Source organism: Trachinotus anak, unplaced genomic scaffold (genome assembly GCF_046630095.1).
Source record: "Trachinotus anak isolate AG129_WGS33_773 ecotype Australia unplaced genomic scaffold, CSIRO_AGI_Tana_v1 ptg000016l, whole genome shotgun sequence".
Lineage (NCBI taxonomy): Eukaryota > Metazoa > Chordata > Actinopteri > Carangiformes > Carangidae > Trachinotus > Trachinotus anak.
The window spans coordinates 3,799,327-3,818,603 of NW_027273867.1; the positions used below are offsets into that span (position 1 = coordinate 3,799,327).

Genomic DNA, 19,277 nt, shown 5'->3' on the forward strand with positions numbered 1-19,277 from the left:
AGGCAGAAATAGATAGATATCTCAAGAGAGGAAAAAGAAAAGTGAGTGATTGTGTGCATGGGGTTGAAGTTGGGGGGTGGGGTGGTGGGAGGTTCGTTTCTCCCAAAAGAACAAAAAAGAGTAAAAAGAGAGGGGAAGAAAGAGACAGCAAAAAAAAGAAGAGCGAGGGGAGGAAAGCTGGAGAGAGTGTGAATAATGACACAAACCGGAAAGATTTGGATGAACATGCTGTACTTAAACTAACTTGGCCAGCTGAGATGATGTGTATCCCTGCTAAGCTCTCCTTTAGGCAGGCTTAGATCTCATCAACTCACTCCAGGTTGGCACTGGCTTCAAATGCTGCTGCGGAGCCTTGGATTAACTATACAGCCGTCACTCAGACACTTAAACAGGGGTCTGGAGAGGCTTATCTCCCCCCTACTATACGCTCGCCCACAACTGCCACATCTGTCCCCCTTTCAAAACCACTTGCAGGAGGACTTCGTCATAACGATATCCGCCGTAGTTGCCTACGGTTATGTTAATTGTGGCATGGTTTTAAAAGAGGTTAAAAGAGCATGTCCCTCCCCTCCTCTCTCTCCCTGTTTACTTTCCCTCTATCTTATTCCAGGCCTGTGTATGAGTGCCTCTTTTATTTTATTTTTTTATTCTGGTGCTCTTCCAGATCTTCTCATGCCAAATCACGCCCCGCTCCCTCCCTACAACACTCCCTCCCTCCCTGCGTCTGGCTGGATCTCAGGCTCTCATATTTGGAGGCCCTGCAATCGATACAGGCTGTCTGTGATTGGGTTGCCTTGCGTGATTCATTTCTGTAACCTTGGTGATGGTTTGATGTGGAGGCTGCACCCATGTCCATATTATGACTCAGTGAGCGTGTGTGGAGAAGAGAGGTTGGTCAGGGGGAGGTATCGATTGGTCCTTTACTCTCCCTGTCCTCTTTGCTCTCCCCTCCATCTCCCTCTCTTTCAGTATCCATCTTTTTTCTCACTTGCCGTGCAGCCTTGATAGTTTGGTCATAATTTGAAAAGACTTTGTGTTCTCAAGAAATGATTATTTAACCCTAAATGTTCCCATGGGTGTTAATATTTACCTCTTTTCTTCTGTCTCCCTTTTCTGTGTCTCTCCCCCTCTTTCCCAATTTCCTCTCTTGTTCCAGAATTCAATCAGACACAATCTGTCCCTGCACAGTCGCTTCATACGGGTGCAAAATGAAGGGACGGGGAAGAGTTCCTGGTGGATGCTGAACCCAGAAGGTGGGAAGATGGGAAAAGGACCCAGACGACGTGCAGCTTCTATAGACAATGGCACCCGCTACCTAAAGACCAAGGGTCGCATCAGCCGGAAGAGAGCAGGGGCTCTAGGACTTGGACGGGGACAAGGTCAGGGAGGCGGACCTGCATTACAAGGCTCCCCAGAGCATGGCAGTCCAGCAGGGAAAGGAGGTGTGGGGATGGGGGGTGAGGAGTATGACACTTGGACAGATCTCCATTCCCGCACCTCCTCCTCTGCCTCCACCCTGAGTGGCTGCCTGTCCCCGATCCTGGCTGAGGCGGAGGCTGATGAACCAGAGGAAGGCGGACTGTCCTGTTCAGCCTCTCCTCGACTGTACCCCAGCCCCACCAGCACCCGTTCCCCAGCCCTGGGCACTGGGGGCCACTGCCCTACTGTAGAACTGCCCCAGCTGACTGACCTGACTGGGGCTATCAGTCTAGATGAGAGTGGCTACCCCCAGCCACCACAAATCAAATGCAACAGTTATCCGTATGTGCCTGGGCCCAAGGCAGAGGGCTCCTACTGCGGGCCCATGTATGGACAGCCTTCTATGGGCATGCTCCGGCACCACACTCCCATGGAGACCATCCAGGAGAACAAGCCAGTCAGCTTCCAGCGCCCAATGAGGGGCTACTCAGAGAACAATGCCCTGCAGAGCCTGCTTACTGGAGGTCCTTCTTACTGCAACAAAGACACAGTGCTGAGCCAGGGACGGGAAACACACACACTAATAACACAGGGAACCAATGGTGTTCACAGTCAGCACAGCCACAATCAGAATCGCAGCCACAATCATAGCCACAATCACAGCCAAGAGCACGCTCACAATCCCAGTCTACACAATGGCCATGGCTCAGTCCACGATCAGAACACAACCCACCATCAGAACCACAATCAGGGTCACAAACACCAAGCCAGCCTCGACTACAGCCACAGCCACAAGCCCCACCCTGCCCATGACTACGGTCCAAGTCACGAGCATGGTCACAGTAACAAAGTCAACCCCAGCCATGATCACAACCCTCGCTCCAGCCAGAGTCACATGCACAGCCACAACCCCCATAACCCTATGCACAGCGGGCCTCACCCACAGGCCCTCTCCCCACGGGTTAGCACTGACATCCTGCAGCCCTACAGCCTCAAAACCTCTAACCACTATGGGCCCCGCCCTCATCTCCCAACATCGCCATCCTTGCCGCCAAACCCTGCCGGGGTCATGGACGTTCCCCAGGACCCCTGTCGCCTGGCATCTGCACCTCACCCCCGTCACCAGCCTTACCCAGGAGCCCACCATCAGGGCATGACTGACTCCTGGCATGGCTACTACCACAACAACCACCAGCCAGGGAATGCTGGTTACCAGGGACAACAGCACAACTCCCTCAGCAGAATGGCTGCCACCCTGGAGATGGAGAACATACCTAATAGCCTGGACTGTGATGTAGATTCCATCCTGCTCAATGACTTTATGGACACAGAGAGCATGGACTTCAACTTTGATGGCTCTCTGTCCCAAGGTGTGGGCATGGGGATGGGCATGAGCTTAGGGGCATTTGCTTGCCCTCCACCGGCACACAGTAACCAGAGCTGGGTGCCAGGGTGAACCCATGATCCTAGGGTTTGGAGAGACACATGACTGGAAAGCTCACCCACTAGGCCAGGCTGCTGGTGGGCTGTACCCTTGGACTGACTGACTGTGATTCTGTTTCTCTGAGACTGTAGAGCAAAATACATATTGTCATTTTGTTTCCTGGGGACTCCCCACACCCCCAGATCCTACTCTTCCTCTCTTTCCTCCCAGTTTATAAAGCCTTCTGTCTCCATATTGAACCTGCCCCCAATGAGCCCACTGCTAAAGACCCCCTTGCTCATGCCCTTCAGTTTTGTTTTCTCTTCTGTTTTTTTTATGCCCTCCTTCCAGTCTCGTCCTGCCTGTTCTAAGCTCTCAAGCACTTTACATCCATCCTTTCATACAGATGCAGTAACACAAAGACCAGGCAAAGTCACGTTGTGTGTTGGCTTAAGTTTAATGTATGCAATCCACTTTACAGTATTATCTCCTCCTACAAAGGGGGTGTTGTTTTTGACTTGGGAACATGATCAAACAGCTGCATAAATATCTTTCAATGTAGAGGTGCTCTCAGATTGGGGGGTTAAAATGCAGGGGAGGCTTTGAGGTTTAAGGATGAAGAAAAAAAGAAGGTATCTTTTAGAAGAAGAGGGAACAAGGATGGAGGTAAAGAAAGGAAGGGAACTCCAGGGTCAGACTGACTTCTCTCCCTGGTGGACAGCAGTGTTTCCTGTTCGTTTCAGTGCGTGAGGACAGTCATCCATCAGACAACCATCAGCGCCACTCCATTGAAATGCAATGTCCCTTCTTTAATCTCCAAAGTAATGCCAGAGTGATGCATCACTATTGCAAATCTAATGCGCCACTCTGTGTTTTTTCAAAGCCCCCCTCCCCTCTTCAGCTCCGGACACACCAGCTTAATGTGTTTTGGCGAAAGTGATGATTAAAGTCACTCTGCACTAAATGGGGGAGGGATTGAAGGGGGGTTAGTGGTGGTGTTGGGGAGGGGGGGCACTGAGGGGAGATGATAGGAGAGGAGAAATGCAAATATTCCCTCTGTGCCTCTTCCTCTCCATTTTGTGGATTTATGTAGCTTTCCCCGTAATGAAATAAGCAACGATCAGAGCCTGCTGTACATCCTGAGGCGCTCTCTGATTGGCCTGCGCTGGGCTGCCTCAGCATGGCTCCTTCACCGGCTGACCCCAGAACAGCTTAGCGAGCAGCCATGGTCAGGCTAGGATGTTGATGGAGCTGCTGGCCTCAGACCCCAGGCAACCTTGTCTAATTCACTAACACCCAGGTTCAAGCCCACTATGTGCTTTTACTCCTGCAAATTGCACACTGATGAAAAGCGTCAGCAGATTACTATTTGGTGCTATCTCCTCTTCCCAGGCTCCCCTCCTATCACGCCGCCCCATCCTGAGGTTACTCGGAGGGTAAACAAGAGTAATTAACCGCCAAACAAGATGGATGATTTATGCAAGTGTGTGTATTCGCTCATTGGCACAAAGTCATAATTCTCCCCCCACCCCCCAACAAGCTTGAGGAGGGTGATTTTTGAGAGGTGGTGTCCAGTGACAAGGTAAAGTGGCTGGCAAGCGCTGTGCTTACAGTGTCCTTCAAGCATCCCCTTTATAATCATTCCCCACACCGCCCTGGCTTTACTTTGCTGTTGTCTTTTCTTGTGCTTGTTCTGTGATCGTGCAGTCGTCTGTCCTGTTTCAGTACCAGCGTGGATAAGAGCTTTCGTGTGCATTTTATTTTCTTCGTTCCCATAGGGAGAACAGGTAAAGGGGGGTGGGTGGGTGGGGGGGGCAATCGCCAATCCTTGTCCTGGCACCTGTCCCACTCAAGATAGAGAGAATAGCAACAAGAGAGAGAAGAAAGGTAGACACATACAGCGAGTGACTGAATGGGAGGGAGGGAGCTCGATGAGTAGGCAGGATCTGTGAGACTGGGAGAGATTTTCCAGCTCGGTAGCTTTCTGTAGAATTGGCTGTTTGAATCAGGCCAAATGTCAAGTGCTACTCAACCAGCTCCAGCGAGCTTTGACCAGAAAGCCACTTCTCCCTCCTGATCAAGGACAATGACGGGTATTTCCATACACATTTCTTTTGCTTTCTTCTTTTTCATGAGTTGAGATGGCCCATTGTTGTAACCCAACTGTAATTTGTTCTCTGGTCTGTGTGCATTTGTGTGTTGAGCTTCTCATGGGTGTGCGAGTGTGTGTGCGTATGTGTGTGTGTGTGTGTGTGTGTATGTAGCACAGTGATGTACAAGAACTGATTAAGGGAATAATGCTGAGAACTAACTTGCCCTGGTATTGTCCATGCCTGGCTGAGTGCAGCATACATAATATATACAGTTTATATTTATTGGTTAGGGAGATGGGGTCTATGCAGGACCGCTCAGACCCCTCACTGCTTTGTCTTCTTGATGACAAAGGGGTAGAATGCTATTTCAGTTTGACTACATTTCATTCTGTACATAATCTATATTGAGAAAAAATTGTATTATAATTTTTTTGCAAATATCAATTTCTTTTCTAAAATGATGTATCTGCTCATCTGGTGACCGTAAAATAAAAACAAATATGAAAAAAAACATGTTTTGTGTGTCTCTGTTATTTCATAATCATGCATAAGCACATGTGCACTGCTGTGAGGTGAAAACTAAGACAGACACACATCAAGTCAAGTCAGTTCCATGAACAGAGGCCAAAATTACAAACTTGCCTCAGAGGGCCTTACAATCTGTACAACATATGACGCCCTCTGTCCATGGACCCTCAATCTGGACAGACAGACAGACACAGGGGCAGACTGAAACTCTAGTTCAGCCTTGGAATTTGACTCAATAACCATCTTCACAAACCATCAGACAGCTAATTTTGCAGGCTAACCCTGTTTATTGATATAACAGCTATTACCAGTTACTAGTTACTCCTATTACTAGCTATACATTTGGCCACTATGTTCATCTGGGAGGGAAATTAATAGTTTTTTTTTTTTAATTTCCTTTATTTTACCAGGAACACCCATTGTCCTGGCCAAGACAGAAGCCAAACAAAACACAAAATACAGCATAAAACATAAAATCTCACATATATGGCATGTGAGGAATCCACACTTGATTTCCTCTCAAGAAAAACAAGTACGTGTCTCATTTACCACTTTCTTTATGATGTCCTTAAAGTTTTCAGTGGATATAAATTTATCAAAATTTAGGTCCTACATTCAGCTTATTCCACAATAAAAAAATTTAAAAAATTAAAAAAAATATTTTTACCATTTCAGTGATCGCATGCTATAACAGGGGAAAGTGGAAGCTGTGTGTGTACCATATAGTCATTGCAGAAATATTGAAATATTTATATTTATGTAGGTATATTCACAATTATGTCAATAAGTTAACAGAAGGGCTCTCTCTATGAACTCAGTGTAGAGAGATAGGGCCGGCAGCAGCGACAGTGTGGACACACACAGCAGCTGCAGCAGTTCAGTTCAGGCAGCCTCATACACAGGTGAGGTGAAGCAAGATGTCCGTCAACTCATCCCTGCTCGTTATCTTATCGCTCGTTAAGTTGAATGTTCACAGCACAGTTCACCAAAACGACCCTCAGGCCACCGGGAAATGTCCGGCCTCTCCTGTTTGCCACTGGACTGATATATGTAGTGTACAGTGAGGGCAAAATATTGGCTTTATTATGCCAATTAAGAGCAAATATATATGAAGAATATGGTCAGAGAGGGCATCAACTTAATTCCAGCCATTGCCAAAGACTGTAGTTGGACGTGTTTAAAAAACATCTGGTTAACTACAACTTTTGCCATCATTTTACTCACCTAAATAATGGCCAAAGTGCAAGAATCTCTATATTTGGGGGGAACACTGAAACAGAATGAACCTAAAATATCAGAAAAAGATTTGACTGCTTGTGTTTCTTCTCCCAGTTGACTTTTTGTCGATGATGACGCCCTTGTTCCCAGATCTGGACAATGTTACATACATTACATATACAAATGATCAGAGAAGCTACAACAATAAGATCAAAATTGTCATGAACTTGAATCCTTCAACTTTTCATTTAGATTTTTCTTTTTTTGGTCAAACATGATGAGTTATGAGGTTTTCACATTAACACTTGTCATACATTAAGCAGATATTTCACAACTAACATCAGTGACTTAGTGGTTGTTAAGTGGTGCAAGGCACATCATGTCTATATAGAACTTAATTTTATTCATAGTTAATTAATGATATTACATGTAATTATCTTATATTATGCATGTGCATCAGGGAGCATGTGATTTGGAGAGTGTATCATCTGTGTTTGGGTGCATGTATGCAGCTATGTTTATGAGAAAATGTATTAGCGTGTGCGTGTGTGTGCATACTGTATGTGTTTGTCAGTGCATACATGTGCCTTGTGTGTGTGTGTGCCCAATCATACACATGTTTCAGAGTGTGTATAATCAAGAGTTTAACACACCAGCACATCATCCCATAGCTCAGTTTTGTAACTGTCTGAATGTGTGTTTGTGCACAACTGCCTGCGTGTGTGCACACGCGTGTGTTTTGGTGTTTGTGTGTGTGTGTGTGTGTTTCTAGTCTAGCGCCTGTGTGATAAGGCTCGTTAGCAACCTGATGCCGTGCCACAGCTGTGTCTGTCCCAGTGGAGGCTTCCTCACTGAGGGACTGACTGCATCTGCACTGCCACACTGTGCCACACACACACACACACACACACACACACACACAAACACACACACTGTGTCCTCATCGCCCCCTCACCTCGGTTACTGTGTGTGTGGCGTCGGCCCGCAGAGAAAGACAAAGCAGTACATAGTTAGTTAGCTGCAGCTCACCTGACAAGATGGCTGATCCTTGTACACCTGGGAAGATGGCGGTACCCAGAGCCACACATACACACACAAACACACACACACACACACACACACACACATACAAATGCACACACACATGCTGTCAAAAGCCAATAACAGCTCTCCATCATCCCCAGCCCGTGCCTTTCTATAAAATATGCCTTTCAGATGCTAGTTAGTTCATCTGGTAGAGAGAGGAAGGTTAGTGTGAGACAGAATGCATAATAAGGACGAGCTCCTGCTGCACTCCATGCAAATGTGAAGCCTGACGTGTCAGAGCCGTGATGGATCTGTTCTGACAGACATGGTGACAGCCCGGTGACAGCAACTTAAAAACCTACACTCCTCCTCCCTCTCACTCCCTCTCTCTTCGTATATATTTACAACCGTGGCATCTTAATGCACTTTTCCTCCCTAATCTCCCATGTTCCTCTGCAGCTAGTTCAGAGACATCCCCATATTTCACAGGTTATGGAGTTTTGTGATCTCACAAAGGTTGTAGGCTGATATGCAGACTCAGTACAGCTGTATGTATCTGTATAAACTGCAGGGTGCTGTAAAATGTGTATGGTCTGTCGGTAAATATTGGTGAGATACAGTAAAATTCTTCACTCAAACCCAAGACCATGACTTCTAATCCCTCACTTTTGGAATTAAAATCCAGTTTTGTAAATTAACAGCAAATAGCTTGATATAATAAAACTGTTATTGTGCTTCATTTGATGATCATAGTCTAACAAAAAAAAAAAAAACCTATATAAAAAGCTGTATTACCAATGCACTAACACTAAAACATAAATGCATATTTCTAAATGTCAAATTTTTTTTACATACATTTTCCCAATGAACACAACAGTTCATTGTCCATAGACAGGGCTGGTAAGTTAATGTCAGCTGAGGCCGATCTCCACACATTCACAGACCACGCATACTGTTATTACTTTGTTAATGTGTGTAACCTGTTTCTTAGTTTTATTACTATCCACGAAAATTTATTTTAAAAAAATGTAAAACAGAAAAAAAAAAAAAGTTTTTGCCGCTCAGTAGTGAGCTGACTGCACTGCCAAACTTTTGTTGTATTTCCTCAGAGCTCTGACTTGTGTTGATCATCATGAAGTTGTGGTACCTCTCAGTAACTGGAGCTACCTGACAGAAAAGAGCATACAGCTCGTTATTCTCCATTTTATTTCCATGCACACATGTCTCCTGCTACATAATGACTGAGGATGGCATTTACTCATATTTATTTTTTAAAACAGAGTCAACTCAGAAAGGGTGGTTGGGATATTAAGATGTGCTGAGGACAGTTCTACTAGAAGCTAACCACCTCCCTTGCTCATGGTTTTATCTGTAATTTAGCTGCACTTTTCTCTCATTCACCTGCACACCACAACTCGCTGAACGTTGTGTTAATACGTACATGCACTGTGTGAAGCATGTGATGACAGGCAGACATCATACCATCAGACGTAAAAGCAGGAGGGGAGGGCTGATGGTCTGCAGTTCTGAGTGACGATAGACAGACAGAATGAAACCAAGTGTTGTTCATGTTTCAACTTGCCCATTTCATTTTACATCGACCAGGGTAGGAATTTTTTCTACAGCTCCGTATGTCCACTTTGGGTCTGCTCATATACCTTATTACTGGTAATAATTGTAGTCACTAATAGGTTTGATTTAATTGCATATATGAATGTAAATGCAGCCCATCCCTTTCAAGTTTATCCAATCCATGCAATATTTCATCAAAAATGTTCAGGTGGAAAAACATACTGATCCAATTCAAAACCTCAGCTGCAATAAAACATTATTTTTCTTAAACAGAAGAAAACTGGCTCACCTTTCAAATGAAATAATTTTTGCTAAAAGCTAATTTGTTCTTTTGTAGTGCAGAAGAATAAACACACTACTGCCTAAGGAACCTCTCTACTAAGAGGTGTATAAAGCAGCATCGTCTCCAAGGCTGTGTATCCCCTCCAACACTGTGCAACAACCATTTCCAAGCTGAGACTGTACCGAAACAGAATCTGCTCTAACCTACAGAAACAATAATGAAAAGATAATATCCTCAAATTTAGGTATAACGCCAGTACACATCCCTCAATATTGGTTCACGAAACTGTTAATAAACCACATGAGCTGTATATTTTACATAGCCCTTAGGTTCATGCCCAGCTTTAAAATTGAAACATTCCTTAAACTTGCTCGACGTTGCAGTCGATAAGTCCCCTTACTTTTTGTGAGGAATTTAAGTATAAACTTTAATTATACTAAACTTATTGCATATTATTCCACATTGAGACAAATGAATCCCATTATAACATGAAAACAATGGAAACTATCTACGCCTTGAACCTCTGAGCTGGAGAAGTATCAATTGACTGACAACAGAGAGCTGGCGTCAGCTTCGAATCCCTGTTGCACTTGTGACTGGAGAACGTCACACCTACAAATGTTAAACATGGAGTATGGATGTAGGTATGTAGGTAAGTGCTGAGGTCACAGGTGTATAATGTACTTTATGACAGATGAAGTAAGCTATGGGTTATGTTTACCAACACAGATTGTTAGGCCTCTACTTTCAGAGACCAGTATCTCACCGATCACATCACAGTACCAAAAATTCATGCCTGCTGAAGAACACCAAGACAGAGTTATCCTCACAACAGAAAAATAAAAGGATTGGAATGTGCAATACTTGAAAGTAAAAGGAGAAGTGATGGCAAAGAACACTTATTCATCTTTCACATCAGGACACTTCATGGTAGGTTGCAAGGCTTTCAAAAAGTTAGCTAGCCTGTCATGTTACTTTCTGGTAGTGTCTGGCTGTAGCCTCCAGTCTGACCTGAAGACGTAGCGCTGCTCAGATGATGTATTATAACATCTTGTCTTGTAAATAAATATAAATGACTGAAGCTCTTGTTAAGCAACAATGACCCCATGTTCCTGGTGAGAAACCATGTCCCGCTGCAGAGAAAACTTACAAATAGCCCCTTTCATTTAACTGATGGCTACTGTAGGTATATTTCAGTGAGAGTTATCAAACAGAAGCACAGTTGCTATGGTTACCTGTAGTTTAATATACCTTGTGCACTAATTTATGGTCTTTTGTTTCATGTTTGCCATTATGCAATCCTAATCCACACCTCCCAGCCAATCAGAAATTAGTATCTTCCATGGCCATGGCATAAAAGATTCTGGGATAATTTGTCTGAACCCATAAAGTGGCACCAAAGTCTGAGATAAACATTTTTCACAGAGACAATATCCTTGCTGTATTTGATGTTTGATTACTCATCTAGAGAGGACATAATGTGCAACACTGGTGGTCGGCAGGCATACTGTACAGTAATGTGTCGAGACCCAGTCTGACTCAAGGGACAGACTGGTGGGACTTCCTGTTGGCGAGTGTGTTACAGTACACTCACTGCTGTAGTTTATTACAGCAGAACCTCCCCAGGGATTCAGCTGATGGTGAACATCAAAGCTGTGCCTGGCATATTAGGACGGCGAGGATGTGGGTGGAGGTCATCTCCAATGAATTCTGCCTAATATATGGGACAAACGCCTTCAGCACGTTGTATGAATGCTCATTATCAATTCATGGAGCCATTGAACACTCCCTGTTTCTCTTCAAATTCTCTTTTTTTCTTGTCTTTAAAGGGAGCTAGGCTGTTTTTCTTTTTTCTTTTTTTTTTTTTTAGCATGAATTTCAACAATTCAAACTTCCGCTCAATGACAAGCTGTGAGTCCCACACTGGAAAAAGGTCCCATGTGTTTGAAGCATCTAGGCCGCTCCATCTTTTTGATCAGTAGCTCGGCTGTGAATTCTGCAGATCAGAAAGTGGATCAGAGGCTCCCTGGGGACCGCCATTTACGCCTGCCACCAGCAGAGGATAGAGAACGTAATTAAGAGTTTGTTAAGATGCCCAAATTCCTTCTCATTTCCACCCTCCTTCCATCCGCCTCCCATCCCTCCTCCTCCTGCTCCCAGTAGCTCTGATCTTGCCACAGATTAAACCTCTCATTCCCTGGGAAGACAGAGCCATGGAGGGGAGCTGCATCTCCAGCCACACAGGCTGATTATCTTAAAGAGTAATTAGTGAGTGTGACAATCCCAGAGACAGAGCGCTGTGTCGACATGATGGAGATGGATTATTCTGACTGGGGTGTACACAGGCCCCTCTGAAAGGCACAACAAAGAGGAGACCATGTGTTGCATGTGTGTTAATTATCAGTGTCACTCATTCTTTATGTGTCTTTATGTGCTTGTTAGTAATTACTGTTCATGTATGTGTATGTATCAGTGTCAGTCAGTCAGTCAGCGAGCAACTTCAAACCACCGCAAGGCAACAATTATCCCCTCAATAAGACGCGGCTCGAGCTTAGTACATACTGTGATACTGACTGCTAATTGATCTGGAAGTTTATTGTTACCACTGTGGGGGTGGGTGAAGACTTGAAAACAGATTTTTCTTGCATAGACGTGTGTCTGGGTATCTGAATATATCCATATTTTATTAACGTTACTGGTCATATCCATAGAAAAACAAAGACAAAGGAAATATGCATATAGCAGGGTCTGAAAGTCTGAGACCACTTATGTAGTCTCAGTGTGTTTAAAATGCCTTTTTATCAGAGTTGAAATATAATTTTTTCATTGCACCTGTTTCTCATCATCATTCTACCGACACGCAACTATCTCTCAGTATGTGAGAACTGATACAGTTTTCTAAAGTAATTTAAATCAGAAGCAGTTATTTGAAAGAAGGCTCAAGAAGCTATCAAAAATGAATTTGATTTAATCTGCACAAGAGAAAAGGTTGAATATTAGCAGTCTTTATGGGTGTGGTCACAGTATGAATCATACCTAAACTGGAAAGTCCCCCATTTACACCTGGCATGAAAATGTGTTTTGGATTGCAGGTAGTGCTTGACCACAAGTACAGCACCCAAGATGCACCGAGGATGGATTGTGATCTGATGAACCACTGCTAGAAACTGCACTGAACACTGTGTAAATGCAATTGCGTTGTCAATCCACATACAATGTAATCATGGATGATAGTTCCAGCCAGCTGCATAAATCAGCATTCCAGTTATCTAAGATGGCCTCTTCCCCTGCTTCGAAAAGCAAACACAACAACGCTTCACTTATGGCTATCTTCTACTCTTCCTCTTCCATCTTTTTTGTTGTTGTTTTGCTTGGATCTCAATCGGATTTCATTGTGGACACTGCAAACACATATTACGATACAAGATGCGATTTAACACCAGGGGTAAATGGAGTCGGAGTGAGGAGCAAGGCCAGCTTAAGATCTGGAGCCTGTTGTGCAATGCTGTTCATAAGTAAACACCAAGTAGTTTAGTAAGTAGAGATTTAAGTGTCGCTTAATTAAAATGGTTTCACCATACAAAGTTGTCCTTACTAAAAGATTAGATGTCCGTGTGAATATTTAGGGTTTGTGCTATCTGACATAGCGACAAAACTAAAATATATGACCCATTTAGACTGAGGAAGATTCTCCAAGGGCTACTGAAGATTGTGTGTCACAAATATGTGTGTATATATAATTTCTCCTTAATTCTTGCCATTCTGTGAAAGTGGTCTCAGACTTTTGGAGCCCACAGTTTGTAATTTCAACATATAACAAGCTTTGGGATGGAACATATCTCAATACAACAATATAAGCATACATAAACATATATATTTGTATGGGCTATGTATATACATTAATATATGAAATTATATCTATGTAATATTATATAATTTTATATCATTAGTTTTTATTTTGTATGGACATATATTTCATGTCAGGAAATCAAATTCATGTATATGTGCAATAGCAGAAAATCATATCATTTTGAAGAAACTGTCAGGTATCAGCTTTGTCTCCCCCTCGTTCCCTTGTGTTCAGACTGTTTTCCCTTTCCTTATGTTTCTTGTTTGTCCCCAGTTTGTCTTTGACTATGTTGTGTGTGTGTGTGTGTGTGTCTGTTTGCTGGGCCTGGTCCTCTTTTGCCCCCCTGCTTCTGCCAAACCACCTGCACACCTGCTTGTGATCTACTTCAGTTACTCAGGGAGCCCCTGCAGAATTACACCCTGACTCCTCACGCCACTCATGTGCCACCACACTTCAGCCAAAATCCAAGTTCTGAGTTCATGTTTCCTCTTGTTGCTGTTGACTCTAGCCTAACTAGTGTTTGCCTGTGCTGCAGGTTCACCTTTGCCTGCTTTGCCCAGCTCCTTGTCTTGAGCCATTATTCCGAAATTCTACAGTGAACAGCCTTTGTTACACCACTCAACAGCCTCTGTGCCTGAGTTGTATTCAAAACATAACAAAAACATCATTTCAACACAAGACACACAGTAGGAAAAACAATAAGATAAATAATTGATCCAGTGCTGACACCTGGACTGTGTTGCATGTGTATCGTTTCTTGGCTTGTAACACTGGCTGAGCAGAGCGAGCCTGCTTCTAGCCACTCTGTGTGGCCCCTGGGACTTTTTCTGGTTGACTCCATGTTGAGATGCCAAAACAAGCAGGAGAGAAAACAGATCAATGAAACACCGTATCAGATGATGGAAAAGCTGCGATAAAGGGGTGTTAGTGGAGAAGAGCAAAGATCAAACTGGACAAATTAAGAGTGACATCATCACCTTTTGCAAATCATCACGCCACAGATTTCAATGGTGGTTCAGTCATGATCCATCTTTAAACTGGCCATAAAGCTCAGATCTCTCTGTTGGGTTATCCGAATACATGCAGATGTAAAGGAACAGTAATGGTGTGAAGCAGAAATATAACTAATAACCAATTAAAATCTGTGACTAACACAAAGAAACACTGTAGTCCAGCACCCGAATTTAATTGTTAATCTTCAGCCACAGATGATACTGAATGTTGTCTTCCAGGAGAGACTGAAAATGTGCACTTATCCCCATAAAGTGCCTGAGGGATGATGTATTTTTGTAGGCTAACCCGGATGTTAGCGTCACCCTGGCTCCCTTGACAAACAGCCAATGGGATTTTGGATTTTCAGCAGGATGATCTTGCCTAATCAACACCACTTTTATGATTTTCAAAGCCTAAATACAATCACCTGAATTAAAAAGCTGATGTTAGTCTATAAATGAACTACTACCAACTTGTAGTTTGATTTAGCTTTTACCTCTCCTACAAAAGCCTTTCCTGTTACAAAGCAACAGTTTATAAGAGCACGAGTATAAACCAAACAAGGCTGTAAAGGCAGACTGGTGAGTAGATCGGTTTTCATGTTCGGCGTGATGACGTTTAACGTCCCTAACCATCTCTGTAGCCTCATTTAGCCACTTCTTAGCAACCAGCCTTTTGGCTTAAAGAAATCAGGACTTATGACTGATGTTTTTTATGTGATAAAATAAAACATGAAAATGTCTTGAGCTTGTGTTAACCACAGACCTTATTTCAATCACCTAACCAAAAACCCATTCAGAAAGCCCACGGACGATGGATGAAGGAACTGGAAGTGCTAAAATGCTAACTAATTTCAGGGTTTTAGGGTTTTATTCCTGCAGCACTCTATAGTTAAATGGCATTGCATCACTTTTTCACTCTGCCTTAAAGTGTGTTCATTCAGAGCAACTCTAAACCAAAGTGGTCTGATAACTGAGCCCTTAAAACAACCAGTCACTTAATCTATCCTTAAAGGAGAGCTTTTACATACTATCTGGGTCAGATTGGGGACAGATTATGTCTCGTAACATAACAAGATATGTATTTTATTTTTTTCCCCTTTTTTAATAAAGAGAAGTGAATAGCTGTAGCAGATACGCAACATGACTGAGACATGTTGGTTATCTGCCAAGACAAAAAAGACAGGAAAGCTTGATTGACGGGTGATGTATGAGAAATAAAGTGGAGAAACACCAACACGTGCCCTTTGCACCAACGATGAAGACAAATTAAGCTGATTTCTTTTCAAGGCTATAATTCACAGTGTGTGTGTGAGACATTGCACATGTTCAGTAAACTGAGGTTTGCATAAGACATAAGATAAACCTGCCACAAAATGCGGTGAAAGATGTTGATTCATCTCCATCCTACCATGATTAAAACTCAATTTCAGAGGATGCGTGAGGAAACCTGCAGTATCAGACTGAGACTGAGGCAGGAGCGGAGAGCAGCAGGAGTGTTAGACTGGATGGCAGGTAGATTGCATCTATCACAGAGGGATCATCTCCCCCAAAACACTGTCCGCCTCCAGACTCTGCTCTCTTATTTTTTTGTAAAGGGGGGGGGGGCAATTCTATGCAATTCCCAAGGTGTCAGCAGTACTATCATGTCTCAGTGTTGCCATCCAGCTGTGGGTAGCTTGAAACAGAAGGGATGACGTTGAGCCGGGCGATAGACATCTCATTACACTTTCATATGCTGCTAACCGCTGCAGGTTGGCCGGCTGGTCAAAGAGAGCTGAACACAGATTCATTGATTCAGATGCCTGCTCTGCTCTGCACGCCCAGAGGCAGGTGCTTCACTCTTTTCCCCATGTTAATTAATTTCCTGACGCGTCACTCTCCGTCATTCCCCGCAGTCATGTCTTCTGCTCTGTGTCCTGTGGCTCTACTTTTATCAAACAGCAGGATGTCTGACATCAAAATGGTCTGCTGTGGTGCCGAAGGGGTAAGCCTGAGCCCCACCGTGGCCGTGGTTTGACCTGGCCTGGCGTCAGCTGAGCTGTCAGCCAGAGTACGGCTCCAACTGACAGTGTCTCTCTGTCTCAACCCCAACACTGGACTCATTCTTTCCCTGCCATACTGGTCCCTGCAGCAGGCCGCACATATGGCTGACATGCATTGCCTGGGGTTACGCCTGGGGGCCGGCATCCCCTCTCTGTAGGCCTCGGCTCCCTGGAGAAGCAGGTGGTGTCAGATAACAGCTGCTGGATGCAGCAGGGATGGTCACTCCTCCAATGCACCCTTAATTCCACTTCTCCCAAGTCCAAACAGTACACTTGAGTGGTTTTTCAACAAGGCGTCACATGTTACGTTTGATGTTTGTACTTTGTGCCATCAAGTGAGGTCATGGTCACAGTTTCATATGAATGGGCCACTGTTCTAGTAGAACCCATAGTTGCCTTTGTCATCTATTTATTCTTTCATATGACATTAAAACGCTGAAAATGTAAAATGAATTTTTTGCCACACTAGCAGCGTGGCTCTAGGGATGGCAGTGTTGCTCGGTTGCTTGGCCCTCCACTTTGGTCCTTACTGAAATATCTCACTGACTATTAGGAGGATTTCCATGGTCGTTCATGGTCCAGAGAGAATTAATCCTGGTGACTTTGAAGATCACCACCACTGTGTTGACATTTGTGGACAGTGTGGACAGTCATGGTTTTTTTGTACTTTACCACATGTGCCACATGTTCCTGTGTTTTCTGACACCATTGTGGTATTTATAGTGTCTGAGGTGCAATAAAAACATTTATTTGAAAAATGTGCTACCAGTGTACCTGCTGTAGACACTGACCCCCTATGTGAACATTATCACATCACATATTTGTGCGGGGTGAGTGCGTTCATAGTGGGAATTTTTTGGCTAAGTCGACCAAAGCACCATAGCATAGCATAGCATAGCATAGCATAACATAGCATAGCATAGCATAGTATAGCATAACATAGCATAGCATGTTAAAGTCAGACAGGATGGAGAAACAATCAGCAGCAAGGTAACATGTTTCTGACGTAAAGGTCCCATATCTTACACTCTGAGCCTCTCTTCCCATTGGCTGACTGTTTTCTCAGTGATCAAATAAAAATATAGCAGACTTCAGGTAAACACTCAGAGAAACCAAATTATGCAAGGTTGGACTGTGGGTCCAGGTGGGCGGGGTTTGGGGCATGACTGTTGACTGCTTTGTTGTGACATCACAAAGTTCCAGAAGTCCTGACGGCTGGTTTTAAGGCTCAGTTTCTGAATACAGGCTGTGTGCATTTCTCTGTAGACTGAGGCTTTGATACTTTCACAGTATTAATATAGAACCTAGACCTGCTTTATAATAAAAAAGACATGGACATCTCACTTTATACAGTAGGGGACCTTCAATGTCAAGCATATCTGTCAATTTAAATCTTTTTTTTAACTTGAGCACAACATAGCTAATGTTAAATTCCCAGAATCTGTCATCAGTTAAAGACCCCTGTTAAAGGAACAGTTAAATTTTAAGTTCTTTTGAAAGCTGTGATCTTTTCAGCTGAGGGCACAGAGGCCACTTGTGACAATGTCAGCCTAGAAAATACTTACTAATTGAGAAATGTGGAGTCGATGCTTATAAGATTCACTCAGTAAGTAAGGTAAATAAGTAAAGTGATAAACTTAGAAGCATTTGCGCCGCAATTTTAAAGTCTGGTTTTTACACAGATTTTTGAATCTTTTTTTTTTTTTTTTTTTTTTACAGTTTTTTAAGTCTGACTTTGACCAGTTTAAAGAAAGCTTAATAAAACAGTCAACTTTGCAGATCTTATTTTGAAAAGTAAAAATTGAAATGAGCTCCAAATATAACTCAAAGCGGAGGTTGGAAGTTAGATAAAACAGTAACTGGTTTACAAACACAGATTGACTGCCTTAAGATTCATTGTAAAAGTAAAGCCTTTCATCCAAGCAGCTAAAAAATAAATATGTCTTATTTTTTAATTGATTGCACAACATTCAGCATTCAGCCCATCTCAATCTTGAAAGAGAACAAGGGAACAATCTCCACAGGAGTAAATGTTTCAGCTTGACGTTCTCAGCTTTGAGGACACCTCAGAGTTGTACTCTAACACAAACAACATGAGTTTATTTCAGTCATTACTTTCCCGTCTTTGGCTGATTGTAGACAGTAGCGAGTGGTCACAGTCAGACCCTGCTGACTGTATCTGCAACTGAGGACTCAGACCCAGTAGCAGCCACCTCAGACAGGTCAGAGGAGGTAGCATCAGCACTGACTCACAACTGCTGATCTGCTCTGACGACAGGCCTGTCATTTGGCTGACAGGCTCTTCTGAATTTAGTTGGTAGAGACCAATTGTTTCTAACTGTAGAGGTGTTCACCTGGCTGTGAGCACACAGCAATCACATAAATTGGACACAGGACTTTGTGAGACAGAGGTGATGGCTACAGGGAGCAATCTCACGATTTCTGATCGGGATGGCAATTGTGATGTTTTTAAAGATTCGCAACTCTGTAGTTTCCCTCTGCTCTAAAGCTTTTTAGTGTGTTTCAGCTCTTTGTTTTGATGTAAATAGCGGTCAGCTGTTTTGGTTCACTCTTACTCCTCTTATCAGCGTCATTTACAGGTGCCTGCAGCCTTTCTTTTATTTTACCAAAAAAAGCCCTGATTAATCTCACACGATGATGTTAGCAGCTAGCTGCTGAACATAGTGGACAACTTAGCAGATAAATATATTTCTCAGGAGATACCGGACGCCTGAACAGAACTTAAAAAGAGAGTGAATGCTGGCCTAAACTGGGCACAAACATGAAATGGAATGAATGCAAATATGTCGGTTTTGGTAAGAGGCAAC

General features: G+C 43.4%; 2 protein-coding genes across 2 annotated transcripts in view; one reads left to right on the top strand and one right to left on the bottom strand.

The window, feature by feature from the left end:
* The window catches only part of foxo6b (forkhead box O6 b), a 44,728-nt gene extending 41,677 nt beyond the window's left edge, over positions 1 to 3,051 (top strand). Inside the window, exon 2 of the mRNA XM_071500555.1 lies at positions 1,157 to 3,051. Within this exon, the coding sequence (XP_071356656.1) occupies positions 1,157 to 2,875 (1,719 nt within the window). The 3' untranslated portion in view covers positions 2,876 to 3,051. The remainder of the gene's footprint in view (positions 1 to 1,156) is intronic.
* The window catches only part of rpl15 (ribosomal protein L15), a 397,523-nt gene that overhangs the window by 251,736 nt on the left and 126,510 nt on the right, over positions 1 to 19,277 (bottom strand). The gene's annotated exons all lie outside the window — the stretch shown is intronic.